The sequence below is a fragment of the Octopus bimaculoides genome, chromosome 5 (genome assembly GCF_046866305.1).
Source record: "Octopus bimaculoides isolate indiv1 chromosome 5, ASM4686630v1, whole genome shotgun sequence".
NCBI classification, from domain to species: Eukaryota; Metazoa; Mollusca; class Cephalopoda; order Octopoda; family Octopodidae; genus Octopus; species Octopus bimaculoides.
The window spans coordinates 96,407,804-96,435,064 of record NC_142932.1 but is presented as its reverse complement, the minus strand read 5'-3'; the positions used below and the strand labels follow the sequence as shown (position 1 = coordinate 96,435,064).

The 27,261-nt window shown below is 34.0% G+C and overlaps 1 protein-coding gene and 1 long non-coding RNA gene across 3 annotated transcripts in view; one reads left to right on the top strand and one right to left on the bottom strand.

Moving 5' to 3' along the window:
- Positions 1-5,967: 5,967 nt before the first annotated feature.
- Positions 5,968-27,261, bottom strand: part of LOC106869172 (COMM domain-containing protein 9) — a 31,717-nt gene continuing 10,423 nt past the window's right edge. For both annotated transcript variants that reach the window (XM_014914792.3, XM_089352722.1), the window contains 5 exons: positions 23,486-23,614; positions 13,586-13,670; positions 10,473-10,562; positions 8,052-8,155; positions 5,968-6,723 (listed from right to left, as the gene is read on the bottom strand). In XM_014914792.3, coding sequence (XP_014770278.1) covers positions 6,580-6,723; positions 8,052-8,155; positions 10,473-10,562; positions 13,586-13,670; positions 23,486-23,614 — 552 coding nt within the window. In that variant the 3' untranslated portion in view covers positions 5,968-6,579. The remainder of the gene's footprint in view (positions 6,724-8,051; positions 8,156-10,472; positions 10,563-13,585; positions 13,671-23,485; positions 23,615-27,261) is intronic.
- LOC149135657 (uncharacterized) lies at positions 14,934-26,955 on the top strand. The gene is made up of 2 exons (XR_016241977.1): positions 14,934-15,127; positions 24,273-26,955. It is a non-coding gene; the product is annotated as an uncharacterized LOC149135657 (long non-coding RNA).

Sequence of the window (27,261 nt, the reverse complement as noted above, 5' to 3'; positions counted from 1 at the left end):
GATGAAAGGCAAAGTCGACCTCAGCGGAATTTAAACTCAGAACATAAAGACAGACGAAATACCGCTAAGCATTTCACCTAGCATGCTAACGTTTCTGCCAGCTCGCTGCTGTGATATTTCTGTGTATCACACAGAAATATCATCACACTCATAACCTCCTACTCATAACTATTACAATCTTACATTGGTCACCTTGAAATCTGGCTCTAAAATAACGGTAACATATGACAAATCTACCGTTACCTTCTTTACCAGAGTACATCAAATATAGCCAGCAATCATACTCAACATCATAAACTTAGTATAGCTAGTTGTCCCTCATGAATGAGTATGGCTTAGTAACATGTACCATGCTTTTGTTAGTTGTTTTGGGTGTCTATGTAGTGTAGTCATGACCAAGACACAGGCAGCCTCGGTGCTCCTTAACCTTTCATCCATTGGGTCATCTGGGATGTGACAGTTTGTGAAAGAGAGGGCTGAATTAGCACATGACTGGTGCTCATTACAACTGAGTGAACTGGAGCAATACAAAATGAAGAACTGTCCTCATGAACACAATATGCTGCCTGGTCCAAGAATTGAACCCATGACCTGATGATGGTGAGCTGAACAGCACTTTCACAATATAACCACAACATAACCAGATACATACACACACAAATGATAAAAATATTAAGAGTTGTATACAAAACTTCTACAATGCACATAGAGTGAAAATGATGTACAAACAATACATCAGATCCATCATGAACATGCTAACCCTGTTTGAACCCCACTACTCTCTCCATGACAAACTACAAAGGACATAAAACAATGCACTTCTTGTTGTCACATATTTTATGCAGGCCACCTATATAAGGAAACAAAACTACTGATAATGAAAGACCAACTAGATATACAAGGGGCACAGTTCATTGCTATACTAAATTTCAATATTCACTGTAAGAAAAAAATTACTTCCCATAACCCAGATACTCATAAATTTGAAGCCAAGAATACGAGAAGCATTATAAATTACAGGGGACATAATTTCGATAAAATTGCTTCCCTTAGAATTATTTACACAACTGTTTGTGGAAAATCTCAAGATTTTAAAATACCACTTTATAAAAGACCTACTAACAAAATACATATTCATTTTACAAATATCTCTGATTTTAAATATCCCCATAAAAATAAATAGAACAAACATTTAAAGCAATATTTATTGAAAATATCTCCACATTATTAAGGTATCATATACACACGGAACAGCCTGGGACCCCAGTCCAGCAAACTTACAGCTCAGCCAACCAACCCCACTTAGGAACACAATTTTTATTTTTATGGTTTATCCTTCACAGCCTTACCACGACTGGTAAGACTAATATAGTTGATATTCAAATCGAATATCTATAAGCTGACGTCTGCAGGAAAACCATGAGTGATAAGAGAATTTTGAAATGTTAACATTTTGGGAGGAAGATTGGGAATAGGGGTTAATGAGATGGAGGAGTACAGGTGACAAGATTAGTGGGTCTGAGAGATGTAGTATGTAACTAGCTAGTTTAGAGGAGTAAAGGTTGTTGAAATAGTAGTGGAACAGACAGACCAGGTCAGCTTGTCTATGGCCATAAGATTGTGTGATGGAGAGTGAAATTTTGCTGTTCAGCTGGGTGGTTTTGTTTTATGAGGTTTAAGATATTCAGGTGGTGAGAACAGTATTTTATTTTCGATCTTACTTGAGCTTTGGTCAAACAGCTGGTCAGAGCTTAAGTATTTTTTGGGTCCAAAGAGAGATGCAATTCTTGCTAAGGATTGTAAGGCCTATCATTTATAGTGATGTTTTGAGCGTTTTGTGGGTTGTCCAAAACCAGGGAGGTGAGAAGTACAAGACTGTTTCTTCGATTTGAGAAATGAATATTTTTGTACTGTTGAAATAGATGAGAGTCAAAAGTTCAATGTATGATCAGCTATGGCTATTGAGATTTTATTATCAACATGGTATCTTTAAGTTTTAGGACTTGTACTGTGATCACCATTTTAAAGACAGTGTTTTGTTCAGGAGATATTGATGTAGTTTGAGTATCTATATTAAAACACTCTGGCTGGCTCAACTTACATTATATAAGATGTACATCAATAATAAAATAACACATTTTGGTCCTTAAAATTCTATTAGTTTCATCATCATCGTTTGATATCTGTTTTCCATGCTGGCATGGGTTGGACTGAGGTCGGGAAAGCCAGTGGCTGCACCAGGCTCCAATCTGATCTGGCTATGTTTCTACAGCTGGATGCCTTTCCTAACGCTAACGCCAACCACTCTGGGAGTGTAGTGGGTGCTTTTTACGTTTGAACACTAATTTTCATTTACTCATAAGATTGTATAAATAAAAAACGCCCTTAAATAAGAGATAAACCAATGACAAAAGAATTAATGTTGTTTTCCAAACTAATGTTAAATAACACAAGTATTTTAAGATCATTTTCCCAAGCTAAAGCAATAGTTAGGTTTATAGGCTCTATGACAATTTCCTCCATGTACTGTCATTCCAATTCACTAACTCCTTGCCTTGATTTCCTCTACTATCATCTTTAGCCATGTTCTTCTGTCTTTCCCTTTTTCATCTTAGTCACTTTCATCCTTCCTCAGCATATGATCCAGTCACTTCATTACATCCATCAAAGACTCTATTTCCACCATTCACTACAATTCATGGTTTGTCTTTTTCTTTGAGAATAATACACTTCTCAATCACTGAACTATTCTCATTTCAAGTCTTTCCATCCTTTTCTCTTCTTTTGTACACATCACCTGTTTCATTACCAAAAACCATAGCATTTTCATACTTACAGTATACATCTTTACCTTTAGTTTCAGTGATATTCCCTTCCTTCTTAACATACCACTCACTTCCCTTCCTTCTTCAATGTGCTTCTCACTCGAGTCACCTTCTCCATTCAATATCTTCTTAGTAAGAAAATGTTTTCACACTTCCACCTTTTCTTTTCATGCCACTTCTCAACATTCTTCCATCCACAAGCTACATTTAAGTGTAGCTACCATGTTAGTTAATAACATTCTTAAGTACATTTTAGATGAACCCACTCAGTGCATTTTGTACATCTAGTAAAATTTCATTCTAACACTGTTTTGATCTTTTCACTGTTTTGATCTTTTCACCCTACTGCATATTTTAAAACTTTTCATGGACCTTCAGCTTTCTGATATTCACCATCATAGATTTTGCTTTTACATATTCTTTCTAGCTTTTCAGTTGCTTGTTTAATCTATGTATATTCTCTGTTATTAACACAAGATCATTTATGTATAGCAACTCTAAGCTTTGAGCCAGTACCTCCTTCACAAGTATAAATAGTACTAGACTGAATATGAGAGCTGGCTGAAAAGTTCATAAACTGACCAAGATTCTCTCATGGAATGTGACCAAATGAGGTTTATTTTTCAACAGTCTCCCTTGCAATCCACACTTCTTCCACTGGTGTTGCAGTACTTAGATTCCATTGGTCAAAAAAAGTCAACAGCGGATATGATGTCATCATCACAGCAATACTGGTTCCCAGCGAAGTGATTTTTCATGTTCAAGCCACAGTCATGCACAGCAGCCATTGAAACCAAGGACTTGTGTGCTGGAGTATAGTCTTGAAACAAGACTCTTTTTGTCAGTTTTCCTGGGCCTTTGGTTTTGATAGCCTTCCCGACTGCCTCAGCAAGTTGGCATAGTACTTCACTGATGGTGTGGCCCTTTTCAACATAGGCAATAAACAATGCTTTTCCATCCCAAAACACTGAGGCCATCACCTTCCTTGCAGATTAAATGACCTTGGCCTTCTTTGGAGCAGGTGAGGAGGAGTGTTTCCACTGCATGGATTGTCTCTTTGTCTCTGGCTCAAAATAATGAACCCAACACTCATCCTGGGTTAGGGAACATTCAAGGAAACTGGCTAGGTCTGATTCAAACAACATCAGAAGATGTGGCACTTACTGAGCAGAAACAGGCATCATACCAAATTCATTGAGCAGAGAATATTCTCAACTCTCTCACAGGGTATGGTAATAGCATTGGCTATTTGATTTATAGTCAATCGCCTGTCACTCATCACCATGTGATGAACATGATCAATATTTTCCTCAGTGGTAGCAGTTGCAGGACATCTAGACTCTCCCTTCCCCTCTTAAATTCAGCTGCCCACTTTTTCACTGTTGATAAAGCTGGAATGTCATCCTCTAATGTAGCAACTATGTCAGCATGAATGTCCTTAGGGGCTAAACCCATTTTCTGCAGGTACTTGACAACATCATGATGCCAAAGTTTGTTGATTTTCAAGAGAATTCGCAGCTAGTTACTTTCGAAGTCTTCTTTGAACAGTCAGCTTACCTGGAAACAACAATGCAGTTATTAATAAGGGTTGAAATTAATGCATGCAAGATTTCACAGCTCAAACATCACTCCTTCATAGTCAGCCTATGAACTTTTCAGTCCACCCCTATACTGATCCCTCATGCACTCTAAACTTCATCTTTACCATTGTGTGCAAGCACTCATAGATTGTCATCATTATCCTAACTAAGCATTCTGCCACTCCTAACTCTCTGTGCCCACATCACCACTTCAAATGCAATTCTACTAAAAGCAATCTCCAGATCAACAAACTCAAGAAACAACTTCCATTGTCCATGAATTTCTCTGCTTTATAATAAAAATTGCATCAATCATTCCATTCCACGGCATAAATCCAAACTGCATTTTATTATGTATCCTCTTCTTTAACACCTTTTGCAATATATTTATTCTGTAATCCAACAACTTAATTGCTCTAAACAAATCACAGTGCAGGGGATCATCTTACTTCTTGTACAGAGACATGAGAGTCCTATACTACTACAATATGGTCATTTTTTTTTACCACCAACATAGATCTCTGCCCTTCTCTTGGCACCCCATCTTCCCAATATTGATCCACTTGCTTTTCCTTGCAATATCAATAAGCTTATTGAAAAATTATTTTAAATTGCTGAAAATATTTTAAAATTAGATATTAAAGCAATGAACATTGGAAGGGTAAAGAAAAAGTTATGTAGTAGCAAAATAATAAAACTTGGCATCAGTTTGCTGCTGGAACCATTACATTTTGTTTATGCTTTGCACAACAATAGCACAATTTTAAATGATATTTTTGTAAAGAATGGTGGGAATAGTTGAGACAACAGAGCACTTACTGCCTTACAGTATTATGTTTCATCTCACTAGCTTGTGTATACAAGTTAATATTTACCTCATTTCTTGAGGTTGATAAAATTTGTTTAACTGTAGTAAACTGGAATTGATTCAATTGATTTTATTGCCTATGAAACACTTTTATGTGTAATTCATCGAACAACTTCAATTTATCCATTCCACTTTAAGTCAGTGTATCAATTAACACGGTAAGTACTTTCTGAAGCTAAATGTCACCAAAGGTTGTTTCATGAGGCTCCAAGTTCTTTTACTGAGGGAAGTTAATCAGAAACAGTTATAAGTGTAATATCACACTTAAAATAAATGTCAAAATAAGGCCATATTTTAATCTGAACTTGAAATGTGGTATGAAGATCCCTGCATCAACATTAAAGGTCAGAATCAATAAAGTACTTCAACTGTCTTGTCAGTACTTTGTTATAAAAATGAGGTTAATAATCAAATTTCTTTGACAATTTAGTAAAATATATGATAAAGCATAGTACAGCTGGGGGAGAGACTTTACATTAAACTAAAAGTGTATGATATTCTTGTGTTAAAAACATTTCTTATAGGCAGTAAAACATGAACGCTATGTAGTAGATATGTTGGATAACTGAACCATTTCTGCAAGGCCTAATTGATAATTCTGAGTCCTTGACACACCATCATCCTGCCAAAATTTTTGGGGGCTAAAATTTTATACAAAGTACTCAACCTGGAAAAGTAAAATAAGATTCAAAGATTTATGAAAAAATAGAATATATTTGTTTTATTATTCACTCAATAGTTTTCAGTAATTCAAATTTGTAATGATGACAATGAATAGTACAGAAACATTCTACATAATTTATCATTTTGCTTTATATCCTAGTAAATAACATTGATTTAATAGAGGCAGCTACAGAGTATAAATCAGCTTGAGAATTCATCCATGTACTTTACATAAAAACAGTATATAACTAATACTTACTGAGTAGTTTAGCAAGCAAGAAGCAATATACTTAACTTCAATCTTTACCTATCATTCATGATTTGATATAATTTGTTTTTACATAGCATTAGCAATTGGACATAATTTATTTAATGTGGACATGGGCCAGTAGTTAAATAAAGATTAGGCATGTTATCACTATACATCTTATATGTATTTTACTGTGAAATTACAAAATTATGTACCAAAGATAAGGAACAGGTATTTAACAAAGAAACAAACAAAAAATATCAGAATTTTAACTTGATAAATTACATAATAAATTATATGGGGCATTCATTTCTTACTCAGTAATTTTAAATAGCAACAATACTTCTAAAAATTTCAAAGGTAAATGTTGACTTTTAAAAAATTAACCCATGTTTAACCTTGTTTTGCAACTGATGAGAGTTGATCTCGAATCTTTGAAAGGCCATCTAACATGGTATTTAAAGTTTCTTTAGACAATTCAACATTAGCATATCTCACAGGTGCAGCTGTTCCTGATCTATTCCCAGCATCCTGCATCTGAATTAAAACAAAAATCAAGAAATTTAGTGAATAAATAAACCCATTTAATCAAAAGATACAAGAAAACATTTTAGTTACGTTGAAGGGACAGTTTTATTAATCATTTTCTTAATTTCTGGATGAAAATTATATGTAACTGCTTTGCTCATTATATTCAGGGCTTTTTAGTATACTGAATGATTTATTTGGCTGATAAATAAACTAGAATTTATAATTCAGCTTTCAAAAGACATAGGTTGACAGTTCTATTGTATTGCATACATGATTAAACTTCCTCATGCTATGCCAGCTTTAAATAAACCATTTATTCTATGGAGAAACAACAACAGCAGTAGCAGCAGCTATTTAACATCATTAGCTGCTATCAGGTGACCTTAATGGAATTTATCTTGATAATACTAAAACACTAGGGATGCTTGTGTGTAGCTGAAATATCTCAGAAATAGTATATTTTATCTTAATATATTTTACATATTTATTTTCATACTTATCTTTGGCAGTGCAATACAAATTTTTGTGACATTTGGATCTCTATTTAGACGATTAAACACAATTTTTGTTATTTCTTGACAAAAGAAAATACATGGCTTCCATAATGTCAACGCACATACAAAATACACACACATATAATGAATGTCATGCCATGTCAATCAACACAAACACATGTCTACTATCTGTGATATATACACACACACACATAGTCTTTTTGACGTACAGAATATTTTAATCATTTAGAAATATTTTTAACTGAATGTGATTTCATCATCCATACATCTTTTTTGTATGTATGTGTGCATGTGAGAGAGTGTGAGTGAACGTTTGTTCTCATGTATGTGTAAGTGGCACACTCTCTTTCTCTCTCTCTCTCATGCACACACACATGTCCATTTCATATACATGTTCATACATCTTTCACTTTAAAACAAAAATAACAGGTGATTTTCAGGATAAAAATTGTTAAAAAAAGGCTTCTACTCTTTTGCCGAACCGCTAAGTTACGGGGACATATACACGCCAGCATCGGTTGTCAAGCGATGTTGGGGGGACAAACACAGACACACAAACACACATATATATATACATATATATGACGGGCTTCTTTCAGTTTCTGTCTACCAAATCCACTCACAAGGCTTTGGTCGGCCCGAGGCTATAGTAGAAGACACTTGCCCAAGGTGCCATGCAGTGGGACTGAACCCGGAACCATGTGGTTGGTAAGCAAGCTACTTACCACACAGCTACTCCTGCACCTATAGATTGCCCAAACTTAAATTGCAGAATTATTTTCAACACTACAGGTAAATTAATGGATAATTCTTGCTTACCTCAAACTGTACTAAACAAGTAGGTACAGACATTCTTGAGATGGTATTAGAGGCAGCTTTTAAGTCAACCCTCCAGTCAAAATCAACAAGATGTGGCAGTGATACTAATAAGAAATTAAAGCAGAAAGTTATACATTTTTAGAAGTGGTGAGAAATATCTTTTTAAAGGAAAGATACTGCAAAAAAAGAAAAAAAAAAAAAAAGAAAAAAAATGCTTGAAAATAAAAATTAGACATTTCAGAACTCCCATTTATTTTTCAGAACACAATGTTAAGATTTTTTTTTTTAAATTAAGCAATACCATTGTTTCCTTGTTATTAAAAATGTCCATAAATATTGCATATGCACACACACACACACATTCATATGCTTCCTTTCTTATGCCAGCATAGAACATGGATATAAAATAATGATGATAACACAAAAGACTCAAATCAATTGTTAATTCAACAACCATAAAATATGCATACAAAGAGATTTACACAGTTTGGAAGAGAATTTGTAAAGGTCAAGTATCAAAGTATTCTTTAAGCAAATTACTCTCCAAAATTATTATCTAACAATATTTCTGTTTCCTTATAAAACAATGAAATATGAAAATGCTAAAAAGAAATCATGAAACAAAAATCAGTTAATTAGGATCAGGGATTAGTCACATGGTTAAAAAAAAAACAGGCAATAGTCATGTGGTTTTGTGTTCAATCTCACAATGTGAAGCCTTGAGCAGGTGTCTTCTATCAAAACAAATCCCTGTGAATAAAATTTTCTAGACAAAAACTTTGGGAAAGGCTATTGGATCTTTCTTTCTCTTTCTCAATATATATATATAAAGGGTAAAGATCCCCGCTTCAATCATGAATGTTCATGAGATTGTACCTAGAAAGTTCCCCTTTGTGGCACAAGTCCGGGCAAAGTTGTTTATGGGAAACCACCAGTTGCCCATTCATACCCACCCCACACACAGCATCAATGTTATCTAAGGGAAAGGCAAAGGCAAAGGCCAACAGACCTTGGCACCAGTGACATCGCAACTCATTTCGAAGCTAAGTGAACTGGAGCAATGTGAAATAAAGTGTCTTGCTGAAAAACAACACACAGCCTGATCTGGGAATCAAACTTACAACCTCATGATTGCAAGCCCAATGCTCTAACCACTGAGCCATGCGCCTTCACATATATACATATATATATATCTGGTCAAAGTAAGCCATTGTACCTGGCTTTCATCAAGCTTTTGACAGAGTCCCTTGCTCTGTTATCTGGAGGCCTCCAAGGAAGTTAGGAGTAGATGTGTGACTTTTCACAGCTGTACAAGCCATATATAGCGAGATTCTTGAGAAGACCAGCTCACCTCAGCAAAACTGAGTTCTGGAAGCACTGTGTTCCACCAACATGTAACATTAATTTCACACATACTATTCTAATAAACCAAACTACATCTCTTCTCTTCCTTCCATCTCTCCTTCTTCATGCACTATGCTTATCTTTCTCTCTCCCTACTCCTGTCCTCCCTACCCTGCCAACTGCATCATTGCTATCCTGTTGCCCCCCACTATATACTTGGGCTTCACCAGTCACTGCATTCCCCCATCCTTTTTGCATTCTCGTGAACTCCCTATTCACGCACCCTGGGCAAACCTTTATCATTCCACTAATGTCCACATCCTTGTACTTTGAGAGTTATGCCCTGGCACATCACTTACTCACTCTTGCTCTCTCACTGACTGGGGTAATCACGTGCTTTCTCTATAACAAGAAACCTGTTTCTGTCCCTCTGTCACACTCTAACCTCTCATCACCGGGCACAAAGCCATCACCTTCAATACCACACCAAAGGCGGTGAGCTGGCAGAATTGTTAGCACGCCAGGCAAAATGCTTAATGGTATTTCATCTACTGCTACGTTCTGAGTTCAAATCCCACAGAGGTCAACTTTGCCTTTCGTCCTTTCGGGGTTGATTAAATAAGTACTTGTTACACGCAGTGGTGGTGGTGGGGGGATGTAATCGACTTAGTCTCTTTGTCTGTCCTTGTTTGTCCCCTCTATGTTTAGCCCCTTGTGGGCAATAAAGAATTAAATACCACACCACCTCTCAATGGATCTTTTGTCTTATGTATTTAGTGCCATTTATGTAGGTATGTAGTTCATTGAACCCCTTTATGCCAAATGATTTTATCTCCCAATAAAATAAATATTAGAGAACATACTGAAGTCAATTAATCAATTAAAACCCTTGAAGACATTGCTCCAGCATGGTTTCAGTCCAATGATTGAAAACAGTAAATGGAAAAAAGAACACGAGACAAAATTTACCAAATTTACACAAGTATCAACAAAAATTAAATATCCATGAGCAGACTGCACATAATTCATGGCAAAAGTTAAAAGTTAAAATATCAAATGGTTTTGTAATGTACCTACCTTGATTCTTTATAGATGCTTCTCTCCATTTTGAATAATTGTCTATGATGATTTTCACAAGAAGTTCTTTTAAATTATTATGAAAATTTGCTGAAAAAAGTAACAAAAATTGATTTACAAGGTATCATGTATTATGTATGGATGGAAATGTTTGTCTGTGTGTATTCATATGTATTGTTGTTTGTAACTATTTAATAGTACATTCTCCATAATCAATAGCCTCCCATAGTAGCACTTTTGAACCACTTTCAGTTATTAGTTCATATACATTTCAGTATGGAGATATCTCGGTTCTCTCTAGCACTCTACCTAGCAATTCTAAATACCTCACATATCTGATCCTTGTGCTGCAGAACATATACACACTTCTTTCTAACTACCTTTTTCCTTTGCTAAGTATACCTAATATCTCCTCTTCTAGCTATTTAAAATTCAGTACTTAATACAAGATACAAATGTAGAGTTTAACATTATTTTATAGAAACTTTTCGTTATTACAAGAGGTCTTTTCAAGTACCAAGTATGACTTAAAGCATATTTTTGTATTTCAAATGTGTATGATGGTTAAACAACTAAACAAACCCCTCATAGCTCATACTATCTCTTAAAGCAAAAGTGATAGTATAATGATGCGTATCAAAAAAATATGAGGGAACATAAAGAATTAGAAGGTGGAAATTAAGTAGTACAAGGGAATGTTGAAAAGTTTCTGGCTATGGGCTATGAAAAATATAGGAGGATCAGTTAATTATGATTTTATTCAACACATTCCCCTCTTAGATTTACATATGTATTGCAGCAGTCCTTCAATTTTTCTAAGCCCTGTAAAAGAATTTGGAAGATTAGGCCTCCAATCAGGTCTTTCGTGATACCCTTAAAGCCAGGAATTTTTCAGCACCCCCTTATATATTATAAGAGGCCAAGAATGATAGTTCTGATCCAAAATGTAGAATATGTGATGAACAAGTTGAAACAATCAGCCATATTGCTTCAAGATGCTCTACCTAGGCTCCAAGTGAATATAAAGCTAGACATTGAGTTAGCCAATGCCTTCAGTGGACTCTATACAAACTTTATGGTGCTAATTGCAGAAACAGTGCAAGAATTTTATGGGATTTCATAGTCTACACAAACTGCACAATTAATGTCAATTGGTCTGATATTATTGTTAAAAGATTTTAAAAATGAAACATGCCTACACATTGATATGACTAAACTATCTGACAAAAGTGTCTCAGCTAAAGATACATTTGCCACCTTGTCTAAACATCACATGATGGTTGGAAATGAGCATCATCATCATCATACAAGTGAGGGTGTTTATTTCTAGTCTTTCACGAAAAATGTGTCTAGCAAAGGGAAAACATTACTTTGCTCGGAAACTGGTGAGACTTGGCAGCAGGAATGATATTTGAGCAAATCTGCTTTAACAAATCTCATCAGACCAGACCCATGCAAGCATGGAAAAGTGGACATTAAATGAAAATAAATTAATAAATAGATATCTCTCTCTCTACAAACACACACAATCATCGTTTAACGTCCGCCTCCAATGCTGGCAGGGGTGGAACTATATATATATATATATATATATATATATACCAAGTTAGGCTCAACTCCTTTTTCAGTCACTGTAATAAGCAAAAAAAAAAATTGTATCACTTATAAAACAGCATATACAATTCAAAGTATTGAACACATTGACTGCATCAATAGGTAAAGAAGTGACTACATATTATTTAAGCAAATCAACTAAACAGTTTAGTGATTATAATGGCTCTACACTCCAGGACACAAGTGATTGTGTAGTTGTCAAAAGTTCTATGAATGAGCATCAAAACAAGGTCAGGGCACTCTGTTTTTCTATGCACAGAAAGCAAAAAAAAAAAAAAGAAAAATATTGTTTTGAGTTATACATCACAGTGATAGCTATTAAAGAAAACCTAAAAAGCACTCATGCTAGTGCTATGATGAAAGCACTGGTGCCACATAAAAAGCACCCAGTACACTCTGCAGAGTGGGTGGTGTTAGGAAGGGCATCCATCAGTAGAAACCATACCAGAACAGACATTGAAGCTTAGTGCGCCCCTGGCCTCACCAGCTCTGATCAAACCGTCCAACCCACGCTAGCATGGAAAAGACGTTAAATGATGATAACCATAATCTATTTCTCAAAATATAAAACTCATGTTATTTAATCTATTAATAATCCTTTCTGCAATAAACACAAGGCCAATCGATTACATCGATCCCAGTGTTTAACTAGGTTTAGTCTATTAATAATATTATCTTGTTTGTGCATCAGTTTTCTGTGATTGAAGAGCAATGCAACTAGCAAGAAAATGATTCAGTATGTGACAAAACTAATTGTAATTTCTCCAATTAAATGATGCTCAAGGTCAATGACATTTCTGATTCTGCTCCTAGAAAATTATCAAAAAAATTTAATACTTTAAATAACCAGAAGCAACGCCCCACATTTTATCAGTTATAATGTCGCAAAACAATTTCCCTTTGTATTAGCAATGGACTTGCCCAAGGGGTGTAACTCTTGAATATTTCTATTTAAGTTATGCCTCATTATCCAATTTTGATATTGAAATGTGTTTAGTTTTTTCACAAATTCTTCTATTTCTTAAGCTTATGAAAGCAGCTCCACTAACTCCGACTTAAAGCTATGCGGCTACTTGGATAGTTAAACAAGAGCTATCACTACAACGAGAGATAAGGAAACATAACGGGGCAAAATAGTTGTCATTATCCCGCAGAGCATATACTTAAATAATTCATTCAAATTTTGGTCAGCAGTTTTGAGAGAACGATGTTAGTCAATACAACCGATTCCAGTACTTGAATGGTACTTTATTTTATCTACTCAAGAGTAGCAAGAAGATAACTCGACCAAAATATCATTAAGCTCTAACATGATATTGAGCAATTTTTTTTTCTGGCAGTTAATACTAAAAGGATATATAGGTACTATTCAAGAAGAGTGGTCCCGGTGCGCGCACTCGCGTACTCTTTTCTCTCTCTCTCTCTCTCTCTCTCTATATATATATATATATATGCTATGAAATTAAACTTATATAAATTGTTTCTTTACTTTAACTTACCTGGAAAAAGCTTTCGTAAGACCTCGGGGTTTTGAGTGTCAGCGAAAATTGCTTTCTTCAGCAACAGGTTTAGAGCTATGTAAAGCTGAAATAAAAAGAAGGCAGTTGGTCGTGAACGAGTGTACGTGTGTTTACATTTGTGATGTATGGCTGTGAACTGAGAGAAGCAGATATTCTTAGAGTAGAAGAGAAATTTTGATTCCCCACCACTCCATTCTTCAGATTATGACTGGATTGGTACTTTTCACTTCGATGAGAGACATTTCGGGAGAAATATATCTATTCTTGCATTTATCACGAAATACTTATATATCTCGCATCGCTTCAGCAAGTATAGGCAACCTCTCTCCATAAGCGAGCTGCATTTCTTAGGTTGGCTGCACTGGAAAAAAATATTCAAGCTAATTTTTTGTTATTCAGAAAGCCCCGCGGGCCGCAGTTTGCTCACGGGTCCTCTAGAACAGTTACTAAACCTAAATTTGATTTAAAAAAAAAAAAAAGAACGAGTGCTCGCCCCACACATTTCTCATTACGTGGTGTCTTCTCTTTATGTCCTCATAGGTTTTAATGTACAAATAAAACATAATTTATGTTAATGTTCAACTTAGGTCACAGTTCGGGAGAGAATATAATTTGTATTTTGAACGTATAATTTGGCTTTAAATGGAAAACGTAAAAAATAAGAAAACCATTGTTTGGGTTCAAAAATGGAATTGTCTGGATAGCCTCCCTTCGCCCTTAACTACAGAAAGTTATGTTTTAGACTTCGTGATGGCGGAACGTATAAGCGAGCTGATTTCTCTTCACAGCGCTAAACTGAGCTTCCGCTATTGCTTTTCTTTTCACACATAAAAATATATAATTAAATCCTTTCATCCTTTTACGGTTTCAGAGATGCAAATGCATTCATAATTTTTATATTCTTTTCATTCTAATATATGTCAGTATGTGAATATCTAGAAAAAAAAAAAATATATATATATATACACCTACATATATGTATGTATGTTTTGAGGAACCCGATTATTTATTTTTTTACTGCAGAGTTTCGGAATGAAGCATAATAATTGTTAGAAATCTCTCATCCATCAGACAACGGTTGATTAGGAAGCGGAGTATCTTCTTAACAATTTGTACGAGTAACGAATGAATTGAAAGGCTTTTCAGAAGCATTGTTGTGGTCTATTAATCGTGTCATATAACCTTATAAGATCAATGAAATAGTGTTTATTAACTGTGGATTACTTTAAATAAAAACAACGAAAGTAATAACCCTACACTCAAGATATTTTTGCGTTAACTGCTAAATTTACAACTGCAACAACAGTATCCATTCTATATAGTAAACAGAAATTGCTAGAGTTGAAGTAGTAGCGATCGCGCAGCAACTTTACATCATATTTCTAAATTATTCAAAAATCAATATATAAGGTGAAGTCCATCACTTAATTGCATGATATGCAGAAAGAGCTCTTTCTGGTAAATAGCTGTCATGAGAAATTGCAAATTTTCACGGTGAAAATTGCAAACTAAAAATAAACGGCGAGTATATTCAACAGAAATTTCATACATCTTTTCATTTATTTCATGTTTTTTTTAAAAAAAATATAATTTAAACAATGTATTGTTACTCTATGAGGAATAATATAGATCAGAAAAAAATTATTTGTAGTCCGTAGCCCAAGCCATTCTATATTACTTAACTGACTTTACTATATTTAAATTTCTTAGGTAATATTGATTCCATACCGAAGACGGTGTTTCTGGTGTGATCAAATTAATATTTTAAAAACATTAATTTGATCATAAATATTTTATTTATACACGAATCATATCTGAAGAGGTATCGCTAAAACAGTAGAGACACTGGTTACACACACACACACAGACGTACTCTGTCTTGCCGTCCACAACATTATATTTACTCATTTTCAGTTTTCTGTTTAATTTCCAAGATTTTTTTTAATAAAAAAATTACATTTCGTTTGCACTATCTATCTCTCTCTCTCTCTCTCTCTCTCTATATATATATATATATATATATAAAACTCATATCCCTATTTCTGAATCAAATATGGAAAATTGGCGATCTTTGGTTTCAGGTACATTGTGCCTAAAATCAAATGTCGCCCCAAAAAATTCTATTGTTGTCAGTTTGATTGACTTCTATATAAAAGATATTCTGATTTCAAAAGTAAAGCGATGTCCGTTTTTTTTTTTAAGAGTAGAAATGAAACTATATTTTAAGGATTTCCTTTTGTCTTCTATTGGATTTTGAAAAAAAAAAAATCGATTTTAAACGAGACGACAGAAATCAATAAAATATGACAAATACTATCAACAACACATGATATATAAAGCGTGCTTCAAGTAGATGGATATCAACACAAATTTTCATTCTCATAACACTAATAACCCATTGTTGAGACTAAGACAGCAAAAGCGATAATGACTACATTTTCAATACACAAATAAAAATCAACAGCTTGAGCCGGATATAGCCATTTAGGCGCCAAAATACTATATTGAGAATAGACGCTAAATCCAGTGAAATGGTTTTTTCTAATTAATAAACAATTCATTTTCAACAGTAACAATTAAGTGAAGACAAATAATATAACATTAAAGGCTTTGGAGACGAAGAGGGATATGCTAGAAATAACAACTAAAATCTCTCCGAAATCACATCTAATTGTCTTTAAAATAAAGAAGACGTATGTATTCAGGAATAATATGGTCCAAGATACACTATACCTTAAAAAAAAAAAAAAACCCCAAAAAAAACCAAGGTATGATCACGGCTCCAAAGCGCTTTAATCATCATATTCAAATACTGACCTATGACTAAAAAATTTAATTCTTTTCTTTTATCGTTTTGAATTTTTGTGCACTGACTAAGCACAAAGCCAAATGAAACAGGAATCCTACAACCACTTTACATTAATGTGTGATTCGCTTTTTTAGTCGAAGTAAAAGGGAGGGTAAACGGCGATGATCAATGCCTGTCACAATGATTTCACTATGGAAATTTAAAAATCGTTAGTCTTAATTTACTGGGACCCTATCTCGTGCTAAAATCCCCGCTTAACGGAAACATTGAGTTTCTGTAAATATTGTGGCAACGTGAAATTCCATAACACGAGACTAGTTTACGACTGACTTTCATATACATGAAATCAGTGGGAAATAAGCTTCCATATCAACAGCATGATTTTCAGGAACACTTCCGTATCGCAGGGAATGACTATATCGATTTTTTTTTCTACTTGGCACAAAGCTCAAAACCTACTGGAAGAGGACTAGATCGAGCGAAATAAATATTTTCTCCAGGGTGTAAAGAGAAGTGTGAAATGGTTTCTTCTGAGAATCGAAATCGTAGTCTCAGATTACCTTTTGTGGGCGAGTACGGCTACTATGGAACAACTTGAAGAAGAAAAAAAACTTCTTTTAATTCAATAATAAATCGAAAACTAAGAAAGAAAATCAAATAAATGTTTAGCACTAGCTTTAATAGTTTCATAAATATCTTTAGTATATAAATATTTATAGTTTAATACATGTTTTTGTATGTATACAAATTTTTAGTCTCATACATGCTTTGTATTTAAATAAACTTAAATGCGCCTACATACACTGTTTGAGTGTGCTGTGTGTGATTGAGAGAAAAATAGAATTGAAACGAGTGTGTGTATATACATAAATTTTAATTTCCACGAAGTTAGAAAAGTGACTCAAGGGCCGAGAGTTTCGCGTATACGCACACTATTTAGTGGCACTCGACACATGTTCGCGCCCGAGCAGGTGTCAAAAGTATCGTGCGCGCTCACCAAGTGTTTGCAGAAATTAATTGGACATTTATGAAATATATAACAAATTAATAATTTGTCAGTATTCTTTCATGTGAATCCTTGAAATAAGAATATACAATAAACAAACAATTCGATACAAAGACTGGTCAAAATATATTTCTCACGTTTGACTGAGCACAAAAGAAATATTAATTTAAATAATTCTGTCCTTTATTTAGCCATTAAGGGTAATTACATTCCATTCAGACTTACAAAATAGGAGATAATTTAAATAATTAACTCTTTCTTTTATTTAACCACCAGGAGCAATTGCAGACAAGTTACATTAATAAAAAAAAACGCTAGGGTTTACAAAACGTTTGAAGCAAGACAAACAATAATATAAACTGGCGATTGTTATTAGGTAAATCTCCGAATGTAATCGGACAGAACTTCAACAAGAAGAAATAAGAGAGAGAGAGAGAGAGAGAAAAAAAAACTAGTGAAAGCAGGAGGGCAAGATAAGGGTCTAGAAACAATGAAAGGGACAGCAAATATCTCAGGAAATACACCATTACTATAGCGCAAAGTGCCCGTAGGTAGTTCTCTATTAATGCGTGTATAATATACTAAATTTTATATATCACCACTTACTGGTTTGTGTATGTATATATATATATATATATATATATATATACACACACACACACACAAGTGAGTGGTAATATAAGGCGCGCGCGTGCACAAAAAGGATAATAGTTTTAATAATAGTGACGGCAAGCTAGTTCAGTGTACTGAGTAAACACCAAAGGTTTCAATTCTTTGTTTATACAAATATGTGTTCGCCTCATATCTTTTTCTTTCACGTTTCCTTTGTTTCTATCTGCCGCCCAGCTATGCATTTTTATTTATTTATTGTCTTGTTTCATACTTCTCTCATTCAGCCAATTTACTCTCTCTCTCTCTCTCTCTCTCTCTCTATATATATATATATATATATATATGTGTGTGTGTGTGTGTATTTGTTAAGTGCCAGTAAACGAAACTCGACCACTGAGTTTACTTCGTAACTTCTGCCGATTATATACATACACATACAAGAACACAAATAGGTTAAGATTCACTACAGCTGTTTCAGACGCGTGTGTGTATATATATATATATATATAAAACATACGCTATATGTGTGTGTATGAATATATATTAAAGTCTTATTGCCTCACTCCCTTTCATTCATTCCCACTCTTTTTTTATTTTCATTTCCTTGTTTCTCTCCCTCGAACTTGAACTGACCTGTCTTTCTCCCTCCTGTTTAATTTATTCGTGTTTCTCCTTTTTCAAACCTCTCACTTAGTTTCGCTATTTTCCCTTCTCGCCAACATCTCTAATACAGTATCTTCCTTTCTGCCTCTCTTCTTCCCCCTCCTTTGCTGCGCTTGTTTAAACCACTTCACTAATTCTTTTCCTCCCCCTCTCTTGCAGTGTTTGCCTCCTAACATCTACGTTTTACTCACTCAATCTCTTTATTCCTTTCCCTTCGTTTCTTTCCCATCCAATCTTCCCTTCTTTTCATCCATTTTCGTAATCTTAATAGAACGTGTTTCAGTCACTAGGCTGCGGCCATACTGGGACACCTCCTTGAAGAATTTTAGTCGAACGAATCTAAGGGATCAAATAGATCTTGGCAAATAAACTTACACACACATAAAAGGTGGCCACCGTCAGTTTCGCAAATATACACACATGCTGATCAGTCTTGCTCCTTCGCTTTTTCTCCCTTGTCTTTATTGCGCTTCTTTGTGTCCGAGTAAACTAAAGAGAGTAGCCAAAGCGTTTCGTTCAAACAGGCACACTTTGAGACAGGCACGTATACAAATAAAGAGAGAGGGACAGAAGCAGAAAAAAGTGTGGGCGTAAACTGTTGAACGTTTAGAAATTTATCTTTTTATTTAATGTTCTGTCTTAGCCTTATCCAGTCAATTACGAAGGCAACTGAACTTGAACGGTCTGACCAAGTAGTTATTATGCTCGAAGACAGCTTCACTTTTACTTAGGCTACAATGTTCTCTATAACGTTGTTTGTTATGGCCGGTCATAGAGAGACTCTTTTTTTTTTTGTTTACAAAATTAACTGTCCATGATGCGCCTCCAGCCATTTGAGTTTGTCCAATCACCTATACAACTAAGCGCTTTATAGGTGCGAAACCAACGGTCAATCTCTGACCCGCCATCACAAACACCTTCTAAATATCACTCCTCTAATTTTAGAGTGTACCTCTTTTCGGACGGACGGACACACACTTGAGGTACAAACTAGGAAAAAAATAAAATTCTAAACACACATGTAGCAGCTTATTCGTTCAAAGTTACTCGTTTCTTCTGTCGCTGATCGGAGTTTCTTACGATGCGTGATCTCTTGTAGCCTAACAGATCGCACATAGCGAAGAGTAGCTTCGAACGTACACACACACACATATATATACAGAGAGAGGGGAGATGTTGGTGTTTAAGTCACGCACACCATTGCGAGTGGTAGTTCATAAGTGAGTAAATTTGTAAATCAGAAATATATTTAACCAGGATATAACATTGCAAAACTTTAATAACATAGGAAGTATCTGTACAAATACGTATGTGTACAATATGAGATTAAAAGCAAGTGATCATTCGAAAGGATAAGAAAGATATAACGAGACATAGAGGGGTAGCAAGTGGAACTTGATGTAAGACTACAAGACCATTCGCAATAAGGGCTTTTATTCAGAGTTATGGTGTATTATTACATAAAAAATATATCAAAAATGAATAATATTCAACCCATTAATGCATAAACAAAAAAACAGAACAATCAGAAAATTATTAGATTAAATAAACTTTATGCATTACTGGGTCAAGTATTAAACAACCAAGGAATACGCTCAAAACTAATGTTCAGAAGACAAATACTGAAGATAAGTTCTTGACGAGCCGAGTCCATGACACGATTCCAATTTCCGGTTGAAGCTATTTATGTTTCATTTAGATTATTGCGTTACAGAAAAGAAATGAACATTATATTCAATTTTCCCGACATTAATCAGAAACTTTGAGCTTAGTCAAAAGAAGTCAATATTGGCCATGTCCTAAGCATACAGTTTAAATACATTATCACAGAAAAGTATGTATATATGAGAGAGTGTCTGTATAATAAAATGTGGAACAAATGGAGCTAAACAAACGTAATCCATTTATTGCTCTGATTACAAACGGGCAAAGTCATAGTGACTCCAGTAAAAGGAGAATAGAATTCATTGTCTTTCTTAAGAGATGTATGGTGTGTGTGTGAGGTGAAGTCGCCGCGACTAGAAATCGAAATCAGGTTGATGACGCCGTGCGTTTACTATATTTTTAACAGCATAATTTAATGATAATGGATGTAATTTAGAGACCACTGTTTATAAAAATAAATAATATTTTTTTAATTATGACATTGAGCATAATTGCTGTGGTAAAACAATATATGAAAAGAGTGAATGTGAGTGCGTACTCTGATGGATTAAACTTTTTATTTTCAGAAAAGGTTCATAATAGGATTTCAGTGGAAAATCAAATGGTGACGAAAAATGACGAGGAATTGTTTTTTTGTTTTTAAAATTTTTTAATATATACATTCCTGTATTTTATAAAACAGAAATTATGATTCTGAAATAAACATTTTCAAAAATTTTCCCAATTCGTGACTTTTGCCTTTTCTGTAAGGTAGTGATAGCTATTCCAAGAGCCCACCGAAAATTGCACTAAAACAACTTGTTCTCGTTTAGCTACTTATTATCAGAGTTAAAAACGACAGCATATGCACTTGGTAATTAGAGTAACTTCAGTATAATGTTTTATTATGCAAGATATATTTAACCACAGAGTATTGTGCCTATGAAAATAAAAATCAATACAGATCTAAGAGAGATCAAAACTATTTGATTTTCTTTGATTAACTTTGATATCCTTTAACTTAAACAATATAAATAACATACGTATCTAATGCAGTGGTTCTGAAACATTTTGACTGTGTCGCACTGGTGATCAAATGAAATTACTGACTTCATATTGAAAATCAAAAATTTAGAACTACAGAAAACTATTACTCCGTTATATTAACTATACTTTTGTGTTAGAAAATAACACGCTTTTCTAGACGCTCATACCTTAAAGCCTTAAATACTATTTTATAAAAATCCTCGAAACATCTAGATACTCTAACAACGCACCAGTGCGCTGTGATACGCCTTTTGATACTTATTTAGTGAGTACATATTTTCTAGCAGAATAGTTCTGACAGTTTAAAAACTATTTCCTCTCACCCATTTAGATAGTATTCATAATTAAGTAATAACATATAGAGATGAATGCATATGATTGTAGTATAGATAATAAAAGGGAATTTCTACGAAATAACCTACTTAAGGCTACAGAACAGACATTTAGCTGAGGTAAAGTCCAGCCATGCTGAAAGTAACGTTATGGTGGAATGATACAATTGATAGTGCAGCGAAAGCTAAAAGACACGCTCGGAAAACTTGAAAGGAAGGTGGCAGTAGGAAGCATTATAAAATGACTAGGCGACAGGTATGCTTTGGCTAAGAGGGGGGTAGAAAAGAAAGCTGCCACATGAGGATCATAGGCATGAAGCTGAAGTGTTCAGGATTGTAATACAGTTTGTGAGAGTGAACTATGGTCATTGGTGAGAAATGTATGCTGAATAAGGACAGCATTTTTGGTAAACCATCATTTCTGGCATTCATTGACTTGGAGAAGGCGTTTGACAGGGTACATCTTCAGTAATTTGGAGGTCATTAAGAAAATTACAAGTAGATTAATGGTCTGTAAGGGTTGTACAAGCTATGTTCAATGATGCAGTAAGTAAAGTGAGAGTAAGAATGATTTTAGGGACGAATTCAGCATGAGGATGGGAGTCCATCAAGGCTCACAGAGAAGTTTAAAACTGGTTGTCAATGGGAACTCCTAAGCTTTACATTTGACAGAATAATCTGAATGCTAAATAAAGGGTTAAAAAAAAACCCAGAACTACCTTACTTGTTTTATAATTCATAGTTTGATACCCCTTTTTATTGTACAATTCAAAGTATACAAAAAAAAAAAAAAAAAGAATGTTCAATGATTTTGAGTTCTGAGTGTGATTTAACAGCATGAATTTGTATAATGTCTTCAAGCATAATTTTCTATATAATTTAATGTCTTATTTCAATAGATAAAACAAGCAACATTTGCAATAAAATTATAAAATTCCACTGAAGTCATGCTTTCAAAGGTACATAAAACAAACAAAAACTTAGAATATCAGCAAATGAAAAAGACTATCTTTAAGTATTTATGCATGTTTTGAATTATAATTATTTAGTCAGGTTTTCACAGGTATACACACACATATTTACATCATACACAGAATGGAAAATGGGGAGAAAGATTAAGAGAGAGACATTGTTTTTAACTATTTGATCAAACTAAATGAACAAAAAATACCCTATTGACACCAATCTGCTTGAAAACGTCTTTTGTTTTGTGATACAAAACTGCCTGTTTTAAAGTGTTCACACTTAAAAGCTTCCATCATAATTTTATAATACTTTGCTCAATTATAAAGCAGCGAACTAGCAGAATTGTTACTGTGCTGGAAAAAGTGCTTAGTAACATGTCTTTTGACTTCACATTCTGAGTTCAAATAGCACTGGGGTTGATTTTGCCTTTCGTTCTTTTGGGGTCAATAAAATAAGTACCAGTTGAACACTAGGGGAAATGTAATCAACTTACCCACTCTCCAAAATTGCTGGCCTTATGCCAAAATTTGAAATCAATATTTTTGTTCAACTATGTTCCAAACATAAATTTAATATACTGATTAATTAGAAGTCAAATTCACAGGTAGTGTATTTTATTAGAAACATGGTTATGAGAAAATTAAGAAAAAAATTATTAGCATTAGATAGGTTAATTTGATATGGTTAATATTTTACAATTCAGTATTGTTGAAAAAAAAATGGTCAAAATGTAAAAAAAAAAACAAAACAAAAAAAACGACTTTTCTAGTACTGTAGAGTGAAATGAAGTATGTACTTACGTTTTCACTCTGTTTTTTATCTATTTTAAGCGAACATCCTATGAGTTTTAACTGGGGTTCAGGTGATCCTAGTCCAGAGAATTTCATGATATCATTACAAATTTTTATCACAATATCTTTACTAGGACACTGTAAGAAAGAAAAAAAATGAGAGAATGAAAACAAAATTGAAAGTCAGAAATATTTTCAAGATCATTAAACTCCTTTTATAAAAGGATAATTTGGAAATTTTAATCAATGAAAATCAAGGAGAGTATTGCATTCATTTGCGAAACATTTGTTTTAGAATGGTGCTGTAGATAAAGAAGCTACAGAACTCCAAATGTGTTTGAATCCAAATCCTGCCAGGATCATGTCTTCCATCCCTCTCTGGTGTTGATAAAATAAGCATTATGCATGTGGTTTATTTCAAATGATTACATGGATGAACCAATGTAAGAAATCAATATTTTTGGAAGTCAGAGATAATGTATAAAGTAATATTGGTAATAATGTTTTTTCATATAATCATATATACCCAAACTTTACCTTTAATGACTCATTAAAAATGTTTTTTGCAAAACAAGATACAAATGTTCTGCAGAACATTACTTAGAAATGTTAACCAAATCATTTCCTAAACAAAAGTATGAAATAAAATGAAGCTGCTGATTTACTCCAAAAATTTGCAGCAGCTACTGCTGCTCCTACTATCACCACCACCATTACCACCCCAACTAATGTTATTAATCTTTAAATACAAGATTTTGGGGCTAAATTTGATGCTTTTTTGTCTTCTTTTTTTCAGGAACAGGTTGATGTATTGGTGAACAGTCAACAGTATTGGAGAGCATAAAGATTAAAGCTGTAGTTGAGAAAAAGTTAGCTGACATGGATGAGAGGAAGCCATTTGAATATTGGAAAAGATTTACCTGTACCATGATGATTTGTGCTAAATATCAAAATGCTGAGATTATGACTGCTGCTCGATACTCTGCTAATACTGTACAGCTGCAACAAAGACTATGAAGCTATGGTCAGCAAGAAAGGACATAGCTGGCATTCTGACTGTGCCTGCATGCCAGAATTCATTTCCACATCTTTGAATAGGGTTTTAGGCAAAATTCAGATGGCTATGTGAAGCTACTGAAGGATGCTGGAAGTTCCTGGCTGAAGGTTGCAGCTGGAAGGCCATATGTGTGGTAGCAGTATTCTGGAAAGAGTTAGAGAATATCAATGCTCTCACCAGCCCAAATTCCTACCTCCCTAATTCCCCTAATTGTAATCCCATGGATTACTATGCGTGGGGCACAGTTGGTAAAGACACCAACTGCTCTGTCTACAACACCAAGACTGAGCTGGTAACCAAAATCAAGTAGCTGTTTGAAGAGGGACACAATGAGGAATACATGCATCAGGTTCCAGAGCCATCTTGAGGCTGTGGTAGAAGCTGAAGGCAGCTACATTGTGTAAACTGTTATCTCCCAGCCACAATCTAGTTGATAATTTTTGATTTTTTTAAAACATACTTTATTTTTGGATAAAATACTGTGTTTTCTTTCTCCTATTACGCAAGCTGTCAAATTTAGCCTGAATACCCTGTATATAAGGTCATCTTTCATTAGTTTTCACAGTTGAAATTTGGAGCTTTGTTTTAACTCCAAGTTTAAACTACTTCACATGTATATGTGTTGAATTACTTTTGTATTTTAGCATGATGTTTATATTCATATGCTGCATTATATCACTAAACAGAGATTAGACATATATACAAAATATATGGTGAACACAAAGGGGACATACATAGTAACTTTGTGTATAGAGAATATAGTATAAGGAAATTGATCAAGTATTGCTCAGAGATGACATTTTTCTAAAGAAAAGAGTTGTTTTTTTTATTATCTCATACATATCTAAAAACATCAAAATCAAAAGCAAGCCCACTTGTTTACATAACAAATATTTGCGAAACATCACTACTTTCTGTTTATTTTCCACAAATTTCTTATTTTTTTCTTGGCCTTTAAAATTTACTTCTCTTACTTTTCAAATCAATTCACTGGTAGGATTAAGCTATTATGTTTCACTATCTGACAAAGAATTATTTGCTAGAAATATAAACTGACATTCGCAAGTCATTTGATATATCCTATTGTGTTGCTCCAATCACCTGTGCTCAGCTGGCACAGAGCTAATCAAGTAAATGTTTAGCAGTAACCCACAAGTTCTGCACTCTGGATATAGAACATACTAGACTAGATTGAACTTTAGTATTCTAGCCAAGGCAATCCTGCATTTATGATGTCATGGTGCTTCAAGCTGAAATCCATATTTAGAGTATTGATAGAGATTTGATAACTACATTTAAAAGGTGAATGACTATTTTAAAGCTCTTTGTTGATGGTATTAGTGATATAAGTAATGAAAGCTTGTAAAAAATTCAGTGAAGACATTTATGTTGAAGCTATGACAAAAATAAGTAATGAAAATAAGAAATCCACTGAATAATTTTAAAAGAATTAGATATATGCATTGTGGAGAATATCATATATATGTAACATAAATTTGTTTCTTTTCTTTTGGGTTGATGGTGGTAGTGGAATGGATTAACTTTGCAAAATATAAATAAAAAGAATTATGCGAGTGATTTAATATAGGATTTTTGTTTTCAAAATTCAGTAGGTAGTTTACTGCCAGTTATAGTATGATATTGTGGATGTTGATGAATGGCTAGGTGAATATATAGACTGGAATCCATATAGTTGTTTTTGCAGCAAAGCCAATTTATATTTATAAAAAACCCTCAGATATTTCTGCTTATAAAATAATTGGTAATAATAGATGACAAACTTTTTCTTTTTAAATTATAGAGCTTAGTTTTGCCAGAAGAGACCATACTATGAAGGAGTGGGGCCAGGAGAAACCCAGAAGAAATGAACTTATGGTATTCAATGGAATTTTGTATTCTGCTCTACAATTCTCATCACCCAGTTTGACTCTTTCCACAAGATACAAACATCCTTTATTTTAGGGGTAGACTGAATAGGAAATTGTGACATTTATGCATTTCCTAAGGCATTTGCAGTAGAGAAATGAATTTACTTCAACCAGATGGCAAAATGTCCTTACCACCAGACTTTGTTTAGGAATATTGACTTCTAGCATAGAGGTGCATAGATCTGTAGACAGAAAACAGTTCAATACTGGGAAATTTGTTGGAAAGTGAACTCTTGTCAATCAGGTGAATAGCTTTATTTTTAAGCAGTTTAAAATGTTCATGTACCTAGTTGTACTGTCCTAGATGTATGAGAAGTACTCCCCAAAATTTCCTTATGAATTAGCTACTTTCCATCATTATTTGAAATGACTAAAGAAAATATTAGAAAGATTAAAACACACCGTCATTTAGTACACAACAAGCAATAATTCATCCTGTTTCAATTACAGTAGTACACTATTTTTTACTGAATAAATCTTCACCAAAATCCACCAAACATCCTTTCCTGTAATACTTCACCTAAATGACTCGGTTAACTACCCAATTGTTTCTACAAAGAGATGCAGAGTGTATAACAAATGTTTCATTAGCTTGTAAATGCTAAATTGAAATTCCCTTTTGTGCATAGCTGAGAGAGGATTCTACTAAAATGACTTTTCTTTAATATTGTACAAAGACAAAGATGATAATTATAACCTAAAAACCAAAGGGTTAATGAAACATTCATTCCAATGTTGATTAGTCAACCTTGTCATGGTTATGGTTTTCATCTCCCATCTAAATGGATTATGCATCATAC